Raw genomic sequence first — 20144 nt, forward strand, 5'->3', positions numbered from 1 at the left:
CCGGTTCCGGAAAGGAAAATGAACCACAAGCAAGTGAAAACCAGGCTGAAGTGCATGGAACGATGGGAATGGTGTATAACAAAGAGAATTACAGTCACGCCCTCTCCATGTCTGATCTAGTCATAGTCCGGGTTTAATAAACCGGACTGACCCCCCTATTCTCAGGCGAAGTAAATTATCATTAACGAGAGTTGCCTTCAGATTGTCTCCTCTTTACCAGGCTGTCAGATCTGTGTATTTAAGTCCCAAGGGCTTTCTCTGCCTTCACTATATTGTGGGTATCAAACTTGTTATGAGATCTTAGCAGCAAAAGGCCCTTCCAGACCTCTTCAGAGGAGCGAGTGCTGCAGGACAGAGCCGTGACGTCAACAGTTAAAACCTATGAGGCTTTAAAAGGGGATTTGTAGGAAAAAATGGTTCCTAATTGTAGTGAAATGGCTCTATCCAAGCGTCCCTGATCACTGGGGTCGCCAGCATTCCCTGGGAGTCTAGAGTCTGCAGCTCTGCTGCTACTCTAGTGCTAGGGTTCTTTGGATCACAGAGACCCCAGACACAATCAGACCCAGCTGTGCCAGATGCTCCACACACCTAGAGACGCACCCTGCAGGAGCCAGGCCCTGCCCTGCAGAACAGCAGACAAAGGCCAGGCAGGGGCTTGCCCAAGGGCACCCCGCAGGTCAGTGGCAGAGCCAGGAATAGAAGCCAGGGCTCCTGACTCCAGGCCAGGGCCATACCCCCAGGGAAGGTTTCAATGACCCCAGCCCTGCAGCAGCTCCCTGCGGTTCTGGGTTTATCCCCCAGCCCTCCTCCCCTCTCACCTTCTCTGGGTGAAGGGCCAGATTGAGGAAGCCTTTGAGCGCCAACCAGCGCACCACGGTCTTGGGGTCTCTCAGCAGCCCGCTCATCTCCTCCACGATGGCGTCTTCCAGCTCGCTGCCAAGGTCAGGGCACTTGAGGAGCTAACACACCAACAGCAAATCAAGCTAGAGAACGGGCTGGCCTCTCGCGACTCATCTCTGCCACGGGCCCTAAGCTCCACTGGCCAAGGCCCGGCATGGGCTGCATGCAGGGCATCGCGATTGGTCACCGTGGTGGGCCCCACTGAAACGCTTCTAGCGCGACGGCCCTCGAGGCTCCAGCTGAGATCAAGGCCTGCCCTGCTCCTCACTAAGGCTCAGCTGCACACGGAGCAGTGGTGTGTGCGGGGGTCTGCAGCCTTGTGCTCCAAAGGGTCGCCCGGTCTGCGGGGCAGGTGAACTGGCCATGAATGGGCAGGCGGCTGCCCGGCCTGCACATGGCACACGGATGTCAGAGGGGGCTCGAGGGCCGAGGTCACACAAGGGACCATTCTATGGAACTGAGTCTTGGGGAACAAGAGACACCTGACCCTGGGCCTTGCTCCAGCCCCGTGACACCAGCTGGGACAGGTAACAATGCCCAGACTGAGTGACTCCACCCCTAGGGTTGTAGGAGCTTTCCTGCCCCTGCTCACCCACCCACCCCAGGGCCTTCAGGGCCACCCTCTCCTGGCCATAGGCATGAGCGGTAAGTTCCATTGGCCCATTGGCCCCAGATAAGCGCCGCACCCTCCCAACTCCTCCCAGAGCCTGGCCCCCCACCCCGTTACAGCCCTCCACACTGGCCCCCAAACTCCTTCCCCGAGCCTGCACCCCCTCCCACCACACCCCTCCTGTCCCCAAACTCCCGCCCAGAGCCTGCATCCCCACCTCTCCTGCACTCCCACCCTCTGACCCATCCCAGAGCCTGCACCCCAGGCCCCCTCCCCCACCCAAACTCCCTCCCAGAGACTTAGGCAGGTGGGGGGCAGAGTTTAGGGGGGCAGAGTTTGGAGGGGCAGGTTCTGCTGAGCACCACCAAAATTTCTACAAATCTGCCGTCCCTGGCCATAGGTCAGCCCCATGCCCCAGTCACCGCTGGGCCGGGCGCTCTCACGACCTTCACCCGCTGGTGAGGCTCACCTGAATGAAGAGCGCCACGGCCGGGACGCATCGCCATCGTCCCGATCATTGAGGATGGCCATGACATGGTGGAAAATCCAGTTTCGCTCCTCGACATTGAGCGAAACCATGGCCCTGGCATAGGAAACACAAACACCACATCATCAAGGTGGGCAAGGACTGGTCCTCCATTTACGAATCTAACCAGACCAGTGCCACAGGACAGGGGATCCCGGGCGACTAGTCACGCGCAGCTGGCACAGACTAGTTCCTGCTGGCTTAAAATGCCCAGCGGCTTATGTGCTAGAGACCCAAACCCTTAATCACTCGACAGGGAGCCCTTCCATGAGGCCAGCTCTGAGCACATAGTGCTGGGGCTTCAAGAGAACTGCAGACAAAGAAGGGTGTTGGTGGGGTCGGTGGTCTTCCTCATGTGCCCAGATATTGGGTGATGAGAGACAGATGGGTGGGTGAGAGAATATCTTAGATTCACCCAAGACAAGCGCTGGAGCTTTCTGTGTTAGCTTCTCTCTCACCCACAGTCACTGGGCCAACCAAAGACATTCCCTCCCCCACCTTGTCTCTCTCATGTGCTGGGTCTGACAGGGCTACACCAACGCTGCGGAAAGACATGGCGGAGGCTGTCTTTGCCCAGCCATGCCTGCCAGAGCCATGCAGGAAGCAGTTTACGCCAGACAGCGCAGGGTGGAGAAGTAGCCGACTGACCCCTTGGCCAACAGCACAGAGGCTGCGGCCTGTTCCATGCAGGTGATTGGGAGCCGCGTCTCACCCAGCAGGGAAGGCAATGTGGCCGTGTCCTGGGCCAGGGAGGGGAGCTGCTGCTGTGATCGGTTCTGGGCAGCACTCACCGGGCAAGCAGGCAGACACCTTTGTGGTGCGTGTCGGAGCTCATGAGCAGGTCCCAGCGGCCATGCTTCATCATGAAGGTGGCCTGCTCCTTGTAGCCAGCGCATAGAAGCAAAGCTTCCATGGCCTTCACCGCGAACCTGTGTGCAGAGCGAGCCTCTTGTTACTGAGTGAGCCCAGGCCAGGCCCTGCCGCGTGCCTGCGGGCGACGCTGCAGAACCCAGGCTGGGTGTCGGGCTGGCGGTACCTGACGGGGCTGAGGGGTGTGGCCGTGTCCTCCTGGTTATGCTCCCTCTCCTGCAAAGCAGTGTGCTGCACTGTGTGGGTGACGTGGAAGAGCAGCGCGACGTAGAGCTGAGGGAAGAGCTCCTTCACTTCCTGCCTGCAGGCCTGCTCCTGCAGGATCACATATAGGGCTCTTGTGGCCTGCAGATAAGAACAGGAGACAGACATTGCTGCAGGGATTTCGTCCTTCCCACGCTCCCCCAGGGCACCTAGAGGGGTGGGCTGGACTGGGGGCTAAGGCCTGGGATGCTGGGTTCAATTCCTAGCCTGTGAGACCTTGGCTAGAACCACACAAGGGACTTCGGCCCAGCGTGGCCATGCCCAGCTTCATGTGCCCTGCTGCCCAGTGGACTCACAGCCCTGGGTTAAGTGCCCAGGCTCCGTATATGCTCCAGAGAGAGAGTCAGTTGGGCCAATTGTTAAAGCGGGTGAAAGGGATGGCCTGGGTAATTTCAGGCCTGTCAGCCTGACATCGATCCCAGGCAAGATAATGGAGCAGCTGGTATAAGATTCAATTAATAAAGAATTAAAGAGGATAATTTATTTAATGCAAATCAACAATTTTTGATGAGATTACAAGTTTGGTAGATAAAGGAAATGGTATTGACATAATGTATGTAGACTTCTGTAAGGCGCTTGAGTTGGCGCTGCACTCCAGTTTGATCGGAAACCTAGAAGATACAAAAGTAATGTGGCACACTTGAATTGGATTATAAAGTGGCTGATAGGTCTCAAAATGTAATTGTAAACTGGGAATCAGCATTGCACAGATGTGTTTCCAGGATGGTCCTTGCAGGGATCGGGTCTTGGCCCTAAGCGATTTAACATTTTCATCAATGACCTGGAAGAAAACATCAAATCGTCACTGATAAAGTTTGCAGATGACACAAGAATTGGGTGAGTGGTAAATAATGAAGAGGATAAGTCACTGATACAGAGCGATCTGAATCACTTGGTAAACTGGGGAGCAATCAAACAGTATGTGTTTTAATATGGCTCATTGTAAATGAATACATCTAGGAACAGGATGAGGGACTCTATCCTGGGAAGCAGAGACTCTGTAAAGGACTTGGGAGTCCTGGTGGATAATCAGCTCATGTGATCCTGGGATAAATAAACAGAAGAATCTAGAGTGGGAGTATTTGGCACTGGTGTGACAACTGCTGGGATCCTGGGTCCAGTTCCGGTGCCCCAATGCAAAAAGAATGTTGATGAATTGCAGAGGGTTCAGAGAAGAGCCATGAGAATGATTAAAGGACTAGAAACCATGTCTTATAGTGATAGGGTGACCATACAGGACAGGGGTTGGGGTAATAGGAGCCTATATAAGGAAAAGACCCTAAAATCAGGACTGTCCCTATAAAAATCAGGACCTCTGGTGAGAGATATAGTGAGAGACTCAAGAAGCTCGATCTATTCATCTTAACAAAGAGAGGGTTGAGGGGTGACTTGATTACAGTCTATAGGTATCTCCCTGGGAAACAAATATTTAGTAATTGGCTTTTCAGTCTTGCAGAGAAAGGTCTATCATGATCCAGTGGCTGGAAGTTGAAGGTAGACATTCAGACTGGAAATAAGGCATAAACGTCACAGTGAGAGTAATTAATCATTGGAAGAATTTACCCAGGGTGGTGATAGATTCTCCATCACTGACTGTTTTTGAACCACGACGGATGTTTTTCTTCAAAGACCTGCTCTAGGAATGATCTGGGGGCAGTTCTCTGGCTTGTGTCAGGCAGGGGATCTGACTAGATGATCGCAGAGGTCCCTTCTGGCCTTGAACTCTATGAAGCTAAGAGTGAGGAACTGCCTAAACCAACCAATAGGAAATGCGGCGGAGAGGGATGTGGCCTAAGCCCCACCCCTAAAGGGAATTTGGTATCTATCTCTACTTGGGAACACTTAAATAGTCATTGGAGCAGAGTTTTGACCCCAGGTCTCCCAGTTAGTACCCTAACCACTGGGCTAGAGACAGTGGTGTAGTCGAAAATATGAAGGTCCTGGAATGCCACTAAAATACTGATTTTCTTCAATATGAATTATAGAAATTCACATTTTATTTGTCTACTGACTTTCTGGTACAGTAATCCTGGGCTAAACCAGGCATGGCTGGAGACAGGCCAGCTGTCCAAAATAACAAGGTATTGGATTTTTTTTAATTGTACACCCCCCCCCCATAGTAGCTATTCAATTTATTTTAAATGTTGAAATCATTGTGCTGAAATGCCATTACTGTGTATGCAATAGAATACAATAGAAATGCCATTACTGTGTCTACAATAGAATATGTAAAAGATATAACGCTAGACAGTAGTGTACAGTACAGTGGTAAAACCCAATGAATGCGTAGCACGCTTTCTTTTTACCTTAGCCTATAGGCTAATGAAAATAGAAAATAAATCATGCTGCTGCACTACAGACATTACTGTATCAGGCTGAAATAATAAAAGTTTATTTTAAATGTAGCTAGTAGGCTACACAAGTAACACAAAATACATCAAGGCATAACGGACTGGAGTAGCAAAGGCCTGCTGTAATGCATTGATCTAATTTTTACAAGTATTTCCACAAAGCGTCTTTCTCCATATTGTATTTTCTGTGTCTGTGAATCAGAGGGAGAACAAGGATGTCTGAGCCAAGTTCTGGCACAGCTGAGAGGATGCCACATGGAAAATGAAGGGCCATGTAGCTTGCTAAACGTGAGTGATGATGTATGCGGAATAAGCCCCTTGCTACATTTCCATTCACAATCATAGTCATGTGGCTGAGGGTATGGCTACACTTGCAGCTGTACAGCACTGGGAGTTAAAGCTGTCTTCGTACAGCTGAGTAGGAAAGCACTGCAGTCTGTCCACACTGACAGTTGCCAGCGCTGTCGTGGCCACATTTGCAGCATCTGCAGCGGCATTGGGAGCAGTGCATTATGGTCAGCTATCCCCGCGTCCCCAGGGGCTGCAACGTGCTTTTCAAAAGGGGGGGTGGAGTGTGACAGGGAGCGTGGGGGAGAGAGAGAGTGGATTTTTGGAGCCAACACTGTGTCAGCAGCTGCCTTGCAAGTTCCAACCCCCTCCCCTAGCCCTCTCTGACTCACTGAAAGTGAACAGCACCTCTTTGTCTTTTTCCTCACAGACCAGAAAAGCAGCCGTCAAAACGGACCCTCCTCCTCCCCCTCTGTTCAAGCAAACACTAGCTGTGGGCCTTCCAAAGGGAGCCCTCTGCCTCTGCTCATTTACAGCAAACAGGAGCTGTGTTTGTTTTTTTAATAAGCAGCTCCCGGAGCCCAGAGTTTGCAACAAAACAAAGAGCGGAACCTTCACTTAAAAGGATTATGGGAAGCTTCCGGAGATCAGTCACTGCGTACTAAGGTTATTCCCTATTTAAACTGGTGCCCCAGCGCAGCAGCAGCAGCAGCAGCAGCAGCAGCACAATACTCTTTATTCCTCTCGGGGAGGTGGAGTACAAGCAGCGCTGTAGCCAGGGAGGTACAGCGCTGTATGTGCCTTGCCAGTGTGGACGGGGAGTGAGTTACAGCACTGTTGGTGGCTTTATTGTGCTGTAACTCTCAAGTGTAGCCAAGGCCTTAGATAAAGTGAAAAGGAGGTAGGGCAGCTGTGTAACCAATCTGGTCTGTCACTGACAGAAATTGTCAATGCCTAGCATGACTTTCTTGATTATACTGGTCAGAAGTGCCAGCTGAGCTGAAACCACTGCTCAGCTCCACGCATGTGATTTCATGCAGCATGGCTGAGTGTGAACGTGGATTTAGGCCTTGGCTACACTTGAGAGTTACAGCACAATAAAGCCACCAACAGCGCTGTAACTCACTCCCCATCCACACTGGCAAGGCACATACAGCGCTGTATCTCCCTGGCTACAGTGCTGCTTGTACTCCACCTCCTCGAGAGAAATAAAGAGGATTGCGCTGCTGCTGCTGCTGCGCTGGGGCACCAGTGTAAACAGGGAATAACCTTAGTACACAGTATAGACTCATCCCACCCCCTTTTCTGGCTCAGGTTACAGCCTCAGGTACTGACCCTCACCTAAAGTCATCCCCTGCTCTCCCCACCCCCAAGCAGACAGTCCCAGTAAAACTAAACACCATTTCCAGCTCAATCCATCCCTCTCCCTACCGCGTCACAGGGCTATAGATAACAAAATGAAATTCACCAAAGACAAATGTGAGGTGCTACATTTAGAGAAGAAAAAGCAAATGCACAGATACAGAATGGAGGATAACCAGCTGAGAAGGATCTGGGAGCTGTGGTGGATCACAACCTCAGCATGAGTCAGCAATGCGATGCTGTTGCAAAAAAAGCAAATGCAATTTTAGGTTGCATTAACAGAGGTATAGCCAGGGCCGGCTCCAGACGCCAGTGTGCCAAGCGCGCGCTTAGGGCGGCAATGAGAGCCGCGCGGGGGGCGGGGGCACTCTGCCTGTCGCCGGGAGGGCAGCAGGCAGCTCCGGTGGACCTCCCACAGGAGTGCCTGCGAGGGTCCGCTGGTCCCGCGGCCCGTGGACCTCCCGCAGGCATGGCTGCGGATGCTCCACTGGAGCCGCGACCAGCGGACCCTCCGCAGGCACGCCTGCAGCAGGTCCACTGGAGCCGCGGACCAGCGATCGCCAGAGCGCCTCGCGGCGTGCCGCCTGCTTGGGGCAGCAAAATTACTAGAGCCGCCCCTGGGTATAGCATGCAAGTCATGGGAGGCAATAGTACCACTCTACTCAGTGCTGCTTAGGCCTCAGCTGGAGTACGGTGTCCAGTTTTGGTCACCAATGTCTAGAAAGGATGTGGAGAAACTGGAAAGGATCCAGAGGCGAGTGACAAAGGTGATTAGAGGGATGGAACACAAGCCATAAGAAAAAAGGCTGAAGGAACTGGCTATGTTTTGTTTGGAAAGGAGGAGATTAAGGGGGACTAGATAATGGTCTTCAGATACTTGGAAGGCTGCCATAAAAAGATAGAGAAAAGTTGTTCTCTTGCTACGGAGGGCAGGACAAGAGGTGATGGGGTCAAACTACAGCACAGCAGATGTAGATTAAGCCTCAGGAAAACTTCCTAACTGTAAGAAGAGTAGGACGATGGGAAAGATGCCTAGGGAGCTTGTGGAAACTCGTGCGCTGGAGGTTTTCAGAAGGAGGCTGGAGCCATCTGTCCAGGGTGGGTTAGAAACAAGAAGTCCTGCATTGTTGCAGGGGGCTGGACGAGCTGACTTTGCGATCCCTTCTCACCCTGTGATTCTATGAGTGCTGCTGAATAGCACCAGGAGAGCGCCGCGTGTTCCGGCTCGAATATAGCACTGGCTAAAGTCACACTCTCTCTCTTGGCCCAATGACTATACCCCGTGGGAGACTGAGAGACCCTCAGGCCATGATGGGGACACACAGCACTCCTTCCTTGCTGCAGGGGCTGGTACTTACAGCCAAGGAGGCGACGCCGGCCGGTCTCTGAGAGAGCTGATGCCGCCGTGGAGCCTGCCCCTGCAGCCTGCTGACCAGCTCCCTAAGGATCTTTTCTGTGCTCTTGGGCTGGGATGTCAGCATCTTCCACATCTCCGCAGCAACACTGCAAAGGGAGAGAGCCAGTGGCACCCGATCAGAGCCCTGCCAGCCTCCTGCACCCTCAGCACTGGCACGCCTGCTGGGTCTCCCTCATCGGCCGGCCCTTTGTTGCCCTCCTGCTCCTGCAAGGACTCCGCTGGCTGGTGCAGGCTACATGGAGCCAGGTCTGAGTGTCAGCCACAGGAGAGGCCGAGGGATGCCGCACAGGGTTTTGCAGATTGGCCTGTGTCCAGGGCAAGCCAGCCTGCAAAACCCTCCAGGAGAAGCAGCAGCTCTGCAGGAGCAGGAGATCTCTGGAGGGTTCTGCACTCCCTGTCTCTGGCAGCGGGACCAGTCCGGGGGACCCAGAGTGCAAGTGGTGGTAGCCGCAGCCCCGCACCTGTCACATGACAGTGAGCAGCCCAGCAGGGTTCCACCACCTCCTCGCTGAACTGGGAACCCAGCAGGAGAAGGGCCCTGAGCAGCTCCTGCCGGGCAAGTGGCTCGCTGATGGAGTCCAGGTGCTTATGAATGCTCCTCACAGCCTCTGACACCTGGAAGGAAAATGGGGAGGTGGGGGCCTTGGCTTCTCGCACGGCTATTGATTGGGGAGCCAAGGACCTGCTGCACCTGAGAGCCATCTGCCCTCCCAGAACCTCTTCACCAGCCCCAGGCCCAGAACACAGCACCAGTTCCCAGCCTATCGATTCATAGACTGCAAGGCCACAAGCGGTCATGGTGATCACCTAGACCAGGGTAGGCAACCTATGGCATGTGTGCTGAAGGTGGCACGTGAGCTGATTTTCAGTGGCACTCACACTGCCGGGCCTGGCCACCGGTCCAGGGAGATCTGCATTTTAATTTCATTTTAAATGAAGCTTCTTAAAAATTTAAAAACTTATTTACTTTATATACAACAATATTTAGTTATTTATTATAGACTTATAGAAAGAGATTTTCTACAAACATTAAAATGTATGACTGACACGTGAAACCTTAAATTAGAGTGAATAAAGGAAGACTCGCACACCACTTCTGAAAGGTTGTTGACCCCTGACCTAGACTGACCCCTGCATTTCACAGTTCAGAGAACTGCCCCCAATAATGCCTAGCACCCAGAGACAGAGTCTCCCACGGATGGGCTCCCAGCACGGTGTTCTCACTGCAGCTCTTACCCTCACCAAGCCTAGGCCGAACCTCCAGGATCTTATGCAGCATGTTCCTGGCCGCCACCGCGCCATGGACGCTGGAGTCTCTCACGCCGCCGATAGCAATGAGGAGGAAGTCCATGCTCGGATGGGTTGAAGTACTTCCCAAACAGCTGAAACAAACTGCTAGTGAAACCCCTTTGCTGCCCAGCGGATCTGGTCAGCGGTTACAGCCAGGACTGGCCCGCCAGGAGTGCAGGCAAACCCCACTCTACCGACAGGCCTGGCTTACTGCACCTGGGCAGCACAGTACCCAGCCAGCAATCGGAAGCTGTCATGCATGGCAGAGGCCAGCGTGGCAGTGCACGGGGGCACAATACCGCAGCACGGATACACTCTCTAGTGCTCAGCAGGGGCTGGTGCTCAGACGCAGATGCAATGATGCCTTTATTGCATTAATCTCTGAGGAAGCTCCCAGCAAACCTGACAAGGAGCTGGGATCAGGTTTGGATGAGCCCCAGTGCATCTTGCGGTGTGTCATGTAGGCAGGTATATTGGGCTGCATTAGTAGAAGCACTGCCTGCAGATGGAGGGACGTGATTATTCTCTATTGGGCACTGGTGAGGTCACATCTGAGTATTGCGCCCAGTTTTGGGCCCCATACAAGAGAAAGGATGTGGACAAATCAGAGAGAGTCCAGCAGAGGGCAAGGAAAATGATGCGGGGGCTGGGGCACATGACTTGATAGCAGCCTTCACTACCTGCAGGGGGGTTCCAAAGAGGATGGAGCTCGGCTGTTCTCAGTGGTGGCAGATGAGAGAACAAGGAGCAATGGTCTCAAGTTGCAGTGGGGGAGGTTTAGGTTGGATATTAGGAAACACTATTTCACTAGGAGGGTGGTGAAGCACTGGAATGGGTTACCTAGGAAGGTGGTGGAATCTCCATCCTTAGAGGTTTTTAAGGTCAGGCTTGACAAAGCCCTGGCTGGGATGATTTAGTTGGGTTGGTCCTGCTTTGAGTAAGGGGTTGACTAGATAATTTCCTGAGGTCTATTATTCTTTGAGGTGGAGGGGCCATAGGCAGGTCTCTGTCCCAGCTGGATGGGGTTAGTCACATCCTGGGTCTGTCCCTTCCCCCTGACTCCTAGGGTGTTAATTTCTGACTCCTGATAACTCTGGGCACAACAATCCCAGGAAGCACTGACTGTAGTTACCGATGTGATATTGCTGATGTTGGTGACCCAGAAGGCTCTCTCAGTTTGACTGTCCTTGAGGATCTGCCGATACTCTGCGCCGTGCTTCACCAGCATTTTGGCTGACCCAGGGAGGGGAAACAGACAACAGGCAATATAAATCAGACCTTCGGTTAGCAAACGGGAGTTTTGCAAGGAAGTTTAGAGAGGGTGTGAGAGACAAGTACATCTAACAAACATACTGTAAACTCAGGCCAATAACCTGTTCCCCATCCCTCCCCAAACTAAACAAACTAACCTCCTGGAAGAGTAAAAATAAACCAGGCAGAAGGGCAGCAGCAGTGGGGCTCTCCAGTTGATTGCACTGAATGCAGCATGTACGATTACCAGCCCTGTGGGTAGGTAGCATATGTGGGCATTTGGCCCAAGGAGCTACTGGCCCTCGGAGACCAGGAGACCAGAGGGGCTGAACTGGTGGAGCCAAGGGAGACAGTGAGGTACATAGAGGAGACTTTAGGGATGCAGTAGAGTAGTCCCACTCCCAGTCTGACAGCCTCTGTGCTGCTGAGGAGGGTGAAAGTTTCGGGGAAGGAGAACATCGAGCTGGGGCAGAGGGAGACGATCCCATAGTTGGGACCCACCTTCCAGATGAAGCCATGATGTCCTCTCACACTGAGGCTACCCTCCTGAGGTGGGAATCCCACTTACAAAGAGAAGCCAGGAAATAGTAATGGGGGATTCAATCAATAGACACATAAACAGTTGGGTTTGTGATGACTGGGAGAACCGCATGGTAAATTGCCTGCCTGGTGCAAAGGTTGCAGCTATCACGAGACATCCAGACAGACTTATGTGCAGTGCTGTGGTATGTAACCTAGCGTTTAAATCGGCCTCTGTATGAGATAGCTAATGTGAGAGTGAATTTTAAAAAAGTCTCCAGATGTGATCCCTGGTAAGCCTGACTTCAGTACCAGGCAAATTGTTGAAACTATAGGAAAGAACAGAATTATCACATGCGTCGGTGAACACAATTTGTTGAGGCAGAGCCAACATGCCTTTTATAAAGGGAAATCATGCCTCACCAGTCTACTAGAATTCTTTGAAGGGGTCAACAAGGATGTGGAGAAGGGTGATCCAATGGATATAGTGTACTTGGACTTTCAGAAAGCCTTTGACAGGGTCCCTCACCAAAGGCTCTTAACCTAAGGAAGCTGTCATGGGATAAGAGGGGAGGTTCTCTCATGAGTCAGTGGTTAAAAGATAGGAAGCAAAGGACAGGAATAAATGGCCAGTTTTCACAGTGGAGAGAGGTAAATAACGTGGTCCCCCAAGGATCTGTGTTGAGACCAGTGTAGTTCAACATAGTCATAAATGATCCAGAAAAAGGGGTAACCAGTGAGGTGGCAAAATTTGCAGATGATACAAAATGACTCAAGATAGTTAAATCCAAAGCAGCCTGCAAGAGCTACAAAGGGATCTAAAAAAAATGAGGGACTGGGCAAGAAAATGGCAGATGAAATTCAATATTGATAAATGCAAAGTAATGCACATTGGAAATCATAATCCCAACTATACATACAAAATTATGGGGTTGAAATGACCACTCAAGAAAGAGATTTTGGAGTTATCGTAAATAGTTCTCTGAAAACATCCAGTCAATGTGCAGCGGCAGTTAAAAAAGCAAACAGAATGTTGGGAACCATTAGGAAAAGGATAGATAATAAAACAGAAAAATATCATAATGGTTCTATACAGTGGTGAGCTGGAGCCGTTTCCCACAGGTTCCCAAGAACCGGTTGCTAAAAATAGACCTCCGTGGAGAACCGGTTGTTAAAGGGCCAGGGGGTGGGCAAAGAACTCCGGTCCATGGGCGGGACCATCCTGTTGCTCCCAGGATTCCCAGCTGGGGAGGCTGAGGTTCCCTGACCCTCCCCGCTTCCCCAGCTGCAGCGTGGCCAGCTGCCGGCGCCAGCTGGGCAGCTCAGCTGAGCTCGGGAGTCGTCCTGCTGCCGCTTTTTGAGTAGCCCGGCAAGTGGGGTGGGAGAGGGGGCTGCTGCAAGCTCCAGGGCTAGCCAGAGGGGAGGGAAGGGGAAGGGGCAAGTGGGGCAATTGGCCCAGGCCCTGCAGGGACCCCGGCCCCACGAGGATGTCTCCCCCGGGCTCTCCCCCGCTTCCCCCACCCCGCAGAGCCGCAGCATGGCCAGCAGCTGGGCAGCTCATCTGGGCTGCCGGCAAGGTAAGGGGACGGGGGGCTGCGAGCTCCGGGGCTGCAGGGTGGGGCAAGTAGGGAAATTTGCCCCGGCCCCTCGGCCCCACGAGGATGTCTCCCCCGGGCTCTCCCCCGCTTCCCCCACCTCGCAGAGCCGCAGCATGGCCAGCAGCTGTGCAGCTCAGCTGAGCTCTGGGCTGCCAGCAAGGTAAGGGGCGGGGGGCTGCGAGCTCTGGGGCGGCAAGTGGGGCAATTTGCCACGGCCCCCTGGCCCCACGAGGATGTCTCCTCCCGGCCCCATGAGGATGTCTCCTCCCGGCCCCCTGCAGAGCTTCAGCGTGGCCAGCAGCTGGGCAGCTCAGCTGAGCTCCTGAGTCGTCCTGCTGCTTTGAGATGCCGGCAAGGTAAGGTACGGGGGAGACTACAAGCTCCAGGGCTGCGGGGAGGGCAAGTGGGGCACTTTGCCCCAGGCCCTGCAGGGGCCCCAGACTCTCCTCTGCTTCCTCCCTTAAATCAGAACTTTTATAGGGAACCGGTTGTTAAGATTTTGGCAGCTCATCACTGGTTCTATATAAATCTATGATGCGCAAACCTTGAATACTGCCTGCAGTTCTGGTCGCCCCATCTCAAAACAGATATACCAGAATTGTAAAAGGTGCAGAGAAGGGCAACAAAATGATTAGGGGATGGAACAGCTTCCATATGAGGAGAGATAAAAAGATGGGGACAAGGGTACACTTCAAACACTGTATCGCCGTAGCTGCACTGGCGCTGTAGCTAAGTGAAGATGCTCCTATGCAAAGAAGCTCTTAATCCACCTCCCCGAGAGGCGCTGGCTAGGTGAGTGGGAGAGGTGCTCCTGCCGACAGGGGTGTGGATTTTTCACACCCTGAGCAATATAGTTATAACAATATAGGTCTGTAGTAGAGACCTGGGACTATTTCTTTTAGACAAGAGATGACTAAGGGGGGATATGATAGAAGTCTATAAAATCATGACTGGTATGAAGAAAGTGACTAGGGAAGTGTTATTTACTCCTGCACATAACAGGAGAACTAGGGGTCACTTTATGAAATGAATAGGCAGCAAGTTAAAAACAAACAAAAGAAGGTATCTGTGCACACAATGCACAGGCAACCTGTGGAAATTGTTGCCGTGGGATGTTGTGAAGGCTAAAAGTATAATTGGATTCAAGATAATCAGGGCATGTAACCCCATACTCTGCATGTCCCTAAACCTCTGACTACCAGAAACTGGGACTGCATGTCAGGGGATGGATCACTCAGAATTTCCTCTTCAGTTCATTCCCTCTGAAACATGAAGCACTGGCCACTATCTGAAGACACAATATTGGGCTAGATAAACCATTGGTCTGACTCAGTATGTCCATTCTTATGTGAGTTATGAAGAGTAGAATACGGATAGAGGAAGCTAAAGACATCGGGGGAAACTCCATGGCTTGCAGGACTAAGGAGGGTTTCTTTAAAAAAAGTGAATTAGGAACAAAAGAAATCGTAGCAGTGGTGTAGGCTCATTACTAGATGGAGACTGTTTAAAAGGTTGCAGAAAAGGTGGAAGTGTTCAATAAATATGTTTTTCATGTTGGAAACCCCATGTCAGTGTAATTAGGAAGGACAAGGGTCTCCAGTGCTCTTACATTTTAGCAGCTGCATGAAGGAGAAGAGGTGGTGAAGTCCTCCACAGCCGATTGCCAGATCTCCTGCTCCTGCTCCACACAGCACAGAGTGAGACACCCCACCAGCTGGCCCAGGACTCTGAACTCCTCCACTTCCTGATGGAGAGAAGGAGCAAAGGGAGTCACTCGCCCCTGCAGACCTAGCGCAGTGAGTCCCCCTGGCATTGCCCTAGCAGTGGGTTAGAACAGGGGGAGGCAGAGGCCACCGCAGAGAGACTGGGGACAATGAGAGCAGGAGGAGCTGTGGGGCCCATCACCAGGGGCTGAGGAAAGCTCAGCAGGGACGGAGAAATCTGGGCAGCAAAGTCAGCAAATGTTACCCCGAGTGGGGACCCAGGTAACGAATGAACTAACGCCCAGTCTCCATCTCAAGGGCAAGTTCCTAATCCCAGCAACTTATCCCATCCCCCTCCCTTCTTTGACCTCAGGCCCAGGAGCATGGAGACACCTTGGACTCCTCTACTCTGCCTCCTGCCACTCTCACTCCATCCTGGAGCACCCCAGAGCCCTCCCTTCCGCGCCGCCCCAGCCTGCCTGCTCTCTCCTGCCGGCTCTCTCCTGCAGCCTTGTCCTCTCGTCTCCCTCCTGCAGCCCCTGCACTGGCTCCCTGCTCTTCCCCACCTGGCACCAAGCCCCTTGCCCTCCTCTCCCGGGTCTGCACAGCCTCCCACTCCCACTCCCCAGTTCTCTGGCGCCTTTGGCCCCGCCCATCCCTTTCACTGTGTCCTCCCACCTCCCTCCTTCTGTTCTGCTGCCCCAGCCTCTGGGGGCACATCATCCGAGCGCCCCCCTCCAGCTGCCAGAGGGGAGGCCCTTCCATAGGGGGGATGGAGCATCTGGAGCAGCTCAATGGCCCTGAGCATGCAGAGCAAGGGGCGCTCATCTGGCAGCCTGGCAGAAGCTGATGCCAAGGCATCCCACAGGCGTCTGACAAAGGGGGTGAACAGATACCTGGGTTCGGAGGCTGCTGTCAGGCAATCCTGTGTAAATGCATTGACCCTGCAGAGCAGACTTTGGTGCTAGGGGAACAGCGGGAGAGTCCTTGGAGACAGAATGATGGAACTCGACCCAAAGCCCACTGGAGTCAGAGGAAAGACCCATCGACATCAGGGCTCGTTAGATTGACTCCTACTGAGGATCTTGCTGAGTCACTATTCTAGGCCTGCATTTTCCATGCCAGGGCATGCTGCACCGCAAGGCTGTTCAGTGTAGTTAGAGGTGGCCAGGGTCACAGGCTGCTCACCTGGAATTTGCACTGAGACCCCATGAATTCCATCAGCCACCTGATCCTTCCCACTGCCCTCAGCCGCTCATGTACCTCCTGGATGTGGTCCAGGGAGCAGGACCTGAGAGAAACAAATTGGGACAAATTGCTAAGGAGAAGTACCAAAAATAGTCCAAGCACATAGGGAGAAAATCAGCAAGGCAAAGGCAAAATGAGTTCTAACTGTCAAGGGACATAAAAGACAATCAGAAGCAGCTCTATAAATGCATTAGGAGCAAGAGAAAGACAAAGGAAAGTGTGGGGCTACTACTCAGCAGGGAAGGAGAGCAAAGAATGGATGACACAGACACACAAAGCCAAGGTGTTTAATGCCTTTTTGCTTTAGTTTTCACTAAAAAGGTTAATGACGACTAGATGCTTAACACAATATTAACAACAAGGGGGCAGGAATACAGGCTAGACTAGGTAGTGAACAGGTAAAAGACAATTGAGGTCAGTTAGATGTATTCAAGTTGGCAGAGCCTCATGATATTCACCCTAGATGGAGCTAGGCAAAGAAATCGCTGAACCTTTAGGAGGGTTGAGGTCCCAAAGGACTGGAGAAGGGCAGACACAGAACCTGTCTTCAGAAAGGGGAACAAGGAGGCCCTAAGGAATTATAGACCTGTCAGCCTAACTTTGGTACCCAGAAAGATACTGAACAAGTTATTAAACAGTTTGTAAGAATCTAGAGGAGATAATAGGGTAATAACAAATAGCACCATGCCAAACCAATCTAATTTCCTTCTTTGACAGGGTTACTTGCCTAGTGAATGGAGGCAGGCAGTATATGATGATGTATATGAAGTTTAGTAAGGCTTTTGACACAGTCCCACAAGACATTCTCCTAAGCAAACTAAGCCAGTCTGATCCAGATGAGATTACTATAAGGTGGGCGCCCAACTGATGGAAAGATCGCACTCAAAGAGGAGTTATCACTGACTCGCTGGCAAAGTGGGAGGGTGTCTCAAGTGAGGTCCCCAGGGGTGTGCCTGGTCCAGTACTAATCAATATTTTCATTAAGAACTTGGTTAACGGAAAAGAGAGGATGCTTGTAAAGTTTATGGATGACACCAAGCTGGGAGCGGTTGCAAGCACTTTGGAGGACAGATTAGAATTCAAAATCAGCTTGCTAAATTGGAGAGTTGGTCTGAAGTCAACAAGATAAAATTCAGTCAAAACAAATGTGACGAACACACTTAGGAAGGAAAATGCATAAAAACAAAGTGGGGATAACTGCCAGGTGGCAGTACTGCAGAAAAGGATCTGGGGCTTATCATGGATCTCACACTGAATATGAATCAACAGTGTGATGCTGTTGTGAAAAAGGGAAATGCCATTCTGAATTGTGTTAGCTTGGAGCTCTGTGTCCAGTTGCAGGCACCACGCTTTAAGAAAGATGTGAACAAACTGGGGCCAGTCCAGAGGACAGCGACAAAAATGATCAGCAGTTTAGAAAACCTGACCTGTGAAGAAAGGTTGAAAGAATTGGGCATGTTTCATCTTGAGAAGACGGAGGGGCACCTGTAACAGTCTTCAAATACGTTAAGGGCTGTTATACAGAGGATGGTGACAAATTGTTCTCCATGTCCCCTGGAGGTAGGACAAGAAGTAATGAGCTTAATCTGCAGCAAGGGAGATTTAAGTTAAATATTAGGGAAAAGTCTAAGGGTGGCTAAGCACTGGGACAGGTGTCCTAGGGAAGTGGTGGACTCCCCATCATGGAGGTTTTAAAAACAGGCTGACAAACACTCAACAGGGACAGTCTAGGAATGCTTGGCCCTACCTCAGTGCAGGGGTGGAGTAGATGACCTCTTGAGATCCCTTCCAGCCCTGCACTTCTGTGATTCCTCTTCCCAGGTTCTGGGATCGAGGAGACCGAATCTCTGTTAAGGACATTTCCTCTTTTGGGAGCACAAACCACCCACAGAATCTACTTCCGGTGGCCCCAGAACTAGAATGTTGGGGGAATCTAGCTCCGGGCTTTGGCCAGGTTGGTGGGGCCCATGGTGAACACAAAGGAATGCCAGGTTCACATGAGGGCTCAGTGGAGAACACAGCAGATCCCGCCACGCCCTCCACCCCACCCCATACAGACTTTTTCAGATATAGTGGGGCACTTGGCCCTCCAGCCCAAGAACCTTTGTAGAGAACGTACTCTGAGGAGCCGAAGGCACGGGGGTGTCCCATGCTTGGGATTAAACAGAGCCTTGGTCCCTGAGCCCCACCCCAGCTACAGGACTAGTCCCCTTCCTGCCCCCACGCTCCAGACCTTCAAGATGATTTGCAGCACCAGAAGGTTGGGCTCCTGATCCTCGCACACCAAGGCCTTCAGCATCTCATCCATGGTTTTCAAAGTCTGCATGCAGAGCAGAGGAGAAACCAGAGCAAGTGGAGTTACCCAGCCAGGTGATGAACCAATGCCCTGGCGTGTGACACCCCCCAGGTCATAGCAGCCCCTGGTATTACAGCTCACCCACTCACTTGTATCCGCAGGGGACCTACTACAAACTCCTCTGGCAACAGGGCCCCACCTGTCTTTGCTCTCCCAAAAGCCCACTGCACACAGTCTATCCCACTGGGAGAGTCAGACAGGACTCCACATTTGAGGGCAGATTTCCAGCCAAGTTTCGCTCCTGGCCTATGTGCACCTGAAGCAGCCGATCTCAGGCCTGTGCCCCAGCCACGCATGGGGATGAATGTGCTTGTGAAGGGAGTGTCTGTTCCCACTAATTGTCAGTGCATGTGAAGGATAAATGCCTACTACTGCTACCCTAGGAGGGAGTTACTCCTTTATCTGGGCCTGTGCTTTGGGGCCTGTGCTTTGGTGCTGCAGGTCCTGAGCTGAAGTCCTGTTGGGGAGCTGTGATCATTACACTCTTATGCCAGTGCCAGGTAACCCAGGGACAGTACACGAGCGAGTGGCAGGATTCCCACTCAGTTTGGGACAGCTCAACATGGCCGGTTTGGGGCTTACTTTGGTGTAGAGAGCAGCCTCCACCTCCTCCATGGTGTGTGCTGGAGGCAGGAGAAGATGCTGAGAAGCAGGTGGCGAGCAGGCTGGGTTGTGCCAGGATCCGCACCGGTAGCTTCATTTTGCTAAGAGAAGAGACACATGGATTTGGGGTCTGAGGCGGGACTGATGTGCTAATATTGCCTCAGGCTCCCAGGACATGGAAACACCATGGAGCTCCAGCTGGCGGGTGGCAGATGAGAACAGGCCAGGGGTGGTGGAAGGAGTTGGTGCTGCCTTCTCCCATACCAGCAGGCAGGGACTTAGTGTAGCCTGCAGCTGTCTGCTGTGACCCCACCAGCACTCACCGGCTGGGGCAGAGATCGCTGCGCTTCACCGAGAAACAACATCCTGCAAATGGCATGGACGGGAGACTAGAGCCTGCTGGCACCAAAGCGCCTCTGAACCCAGCGGCCACAGTGCAGAGGAGCCTGCCAGTCCTGCCCCGCTGGGGGCAAGAGACCCTCCCACCACAGCCGTCTGCACTGCGGCTGCACCCGGGCAGAACCGAAGCAGAGATCTAAGCCCTGCCCCTGCCCATTGCTCTCAGCCTGCTGGACAGGGCACACAGCTGTGTGCAGGGGGGCAGGAAGGTGGGGACAGCCCAGACAGCATTAACCTCTTCACCCCCACTGCCAGAGCATGGCCCCAGCACATGCAATGAGGTGCCAGGTGACTACTTGAGCTGCCCCTGCAGCCGCGCCCCTCGTGGCAGGCGGCAGCCAGTAAGGAACAGCTACGCCCACTGCTGACGCAAATCCCTCCCCCTCTCACCCCCGCAGAGACGCGATCATGGCCAATGCCGTCGCCTGCCCCATTGTCAGGAAGCCAGTGTGCAGTGGGGAGAGCTGCTCCAGCTCCTGCCCCGCCTCCTCTTCCCATTCCTGGGGAACCTATCGAGCCAACAGCGAGAGCCCAGCTCCAGCCCGCAGCATCCATCACCTTCCAGACGCCTGATGGACAGGGGAAGCTC

At 52.7% G+C, this 20144-nt stretch overlaps 1 protein-coding gene and 1 long non-coding RNA gene across 2 annotated transcripts; both read right to left on the minus strand.

The window, feature by feature from the left end:
• Positions 1–238: 238 nt before the first annotated feature.
• On the minus strand, positions 239–9939 carry LOC120369050 (maestro heat-like repeat-containing protein family member 7). The gene is made up of 7 exons (XM_039481939.1): positions 9785–9939; positions 8530–8674; positions 3073–3251; positions 2828–2965; positions 1980–2093; positions 865–933; positions 239–344 (listed from the first exon to the last, which is right to left on the minus strand). The coding sequence occupies exons 1-7, from the start codon at positions 9937–9939 to the stop codon at positions 239–241; spliced, it is 906 nt and encodes a 301-aa protein (XP_039337873.1).
• Position 9940: 1 nt separating this feature from the next.
• Positions 9941–14895, minus strand: LOC120369538. The gene is made up of 3 exons (XR_005583210.1): positions 14856–14895; positions 11011–11111; positions 9941–9970 (listed from the first exon to the last, which is right to left on the minus strand). It is a non-coding gene; the product is annotated as an uncharacterized LOC120369538 (long non-coding RNA).
• Between the last annotated feature and the right edge of the window lie 5249 nt (positions 14896–20144).

The sequence above is a fragment of the Mauremys reevesii genome, linkage group 7, assembly GCF_016161935.1.
Source record: "Mauremys reevesii isolate NIE-2019 linkage group 7, ASM1616193v1, whole genome shotgun sequence".
Classification (NCBI taxonomy): domain Eukaryota; kingdom Metazoa; phylum Chordata; order Testudines; family Geoemydidae; genus Mauremys; species Mauremys reevesii.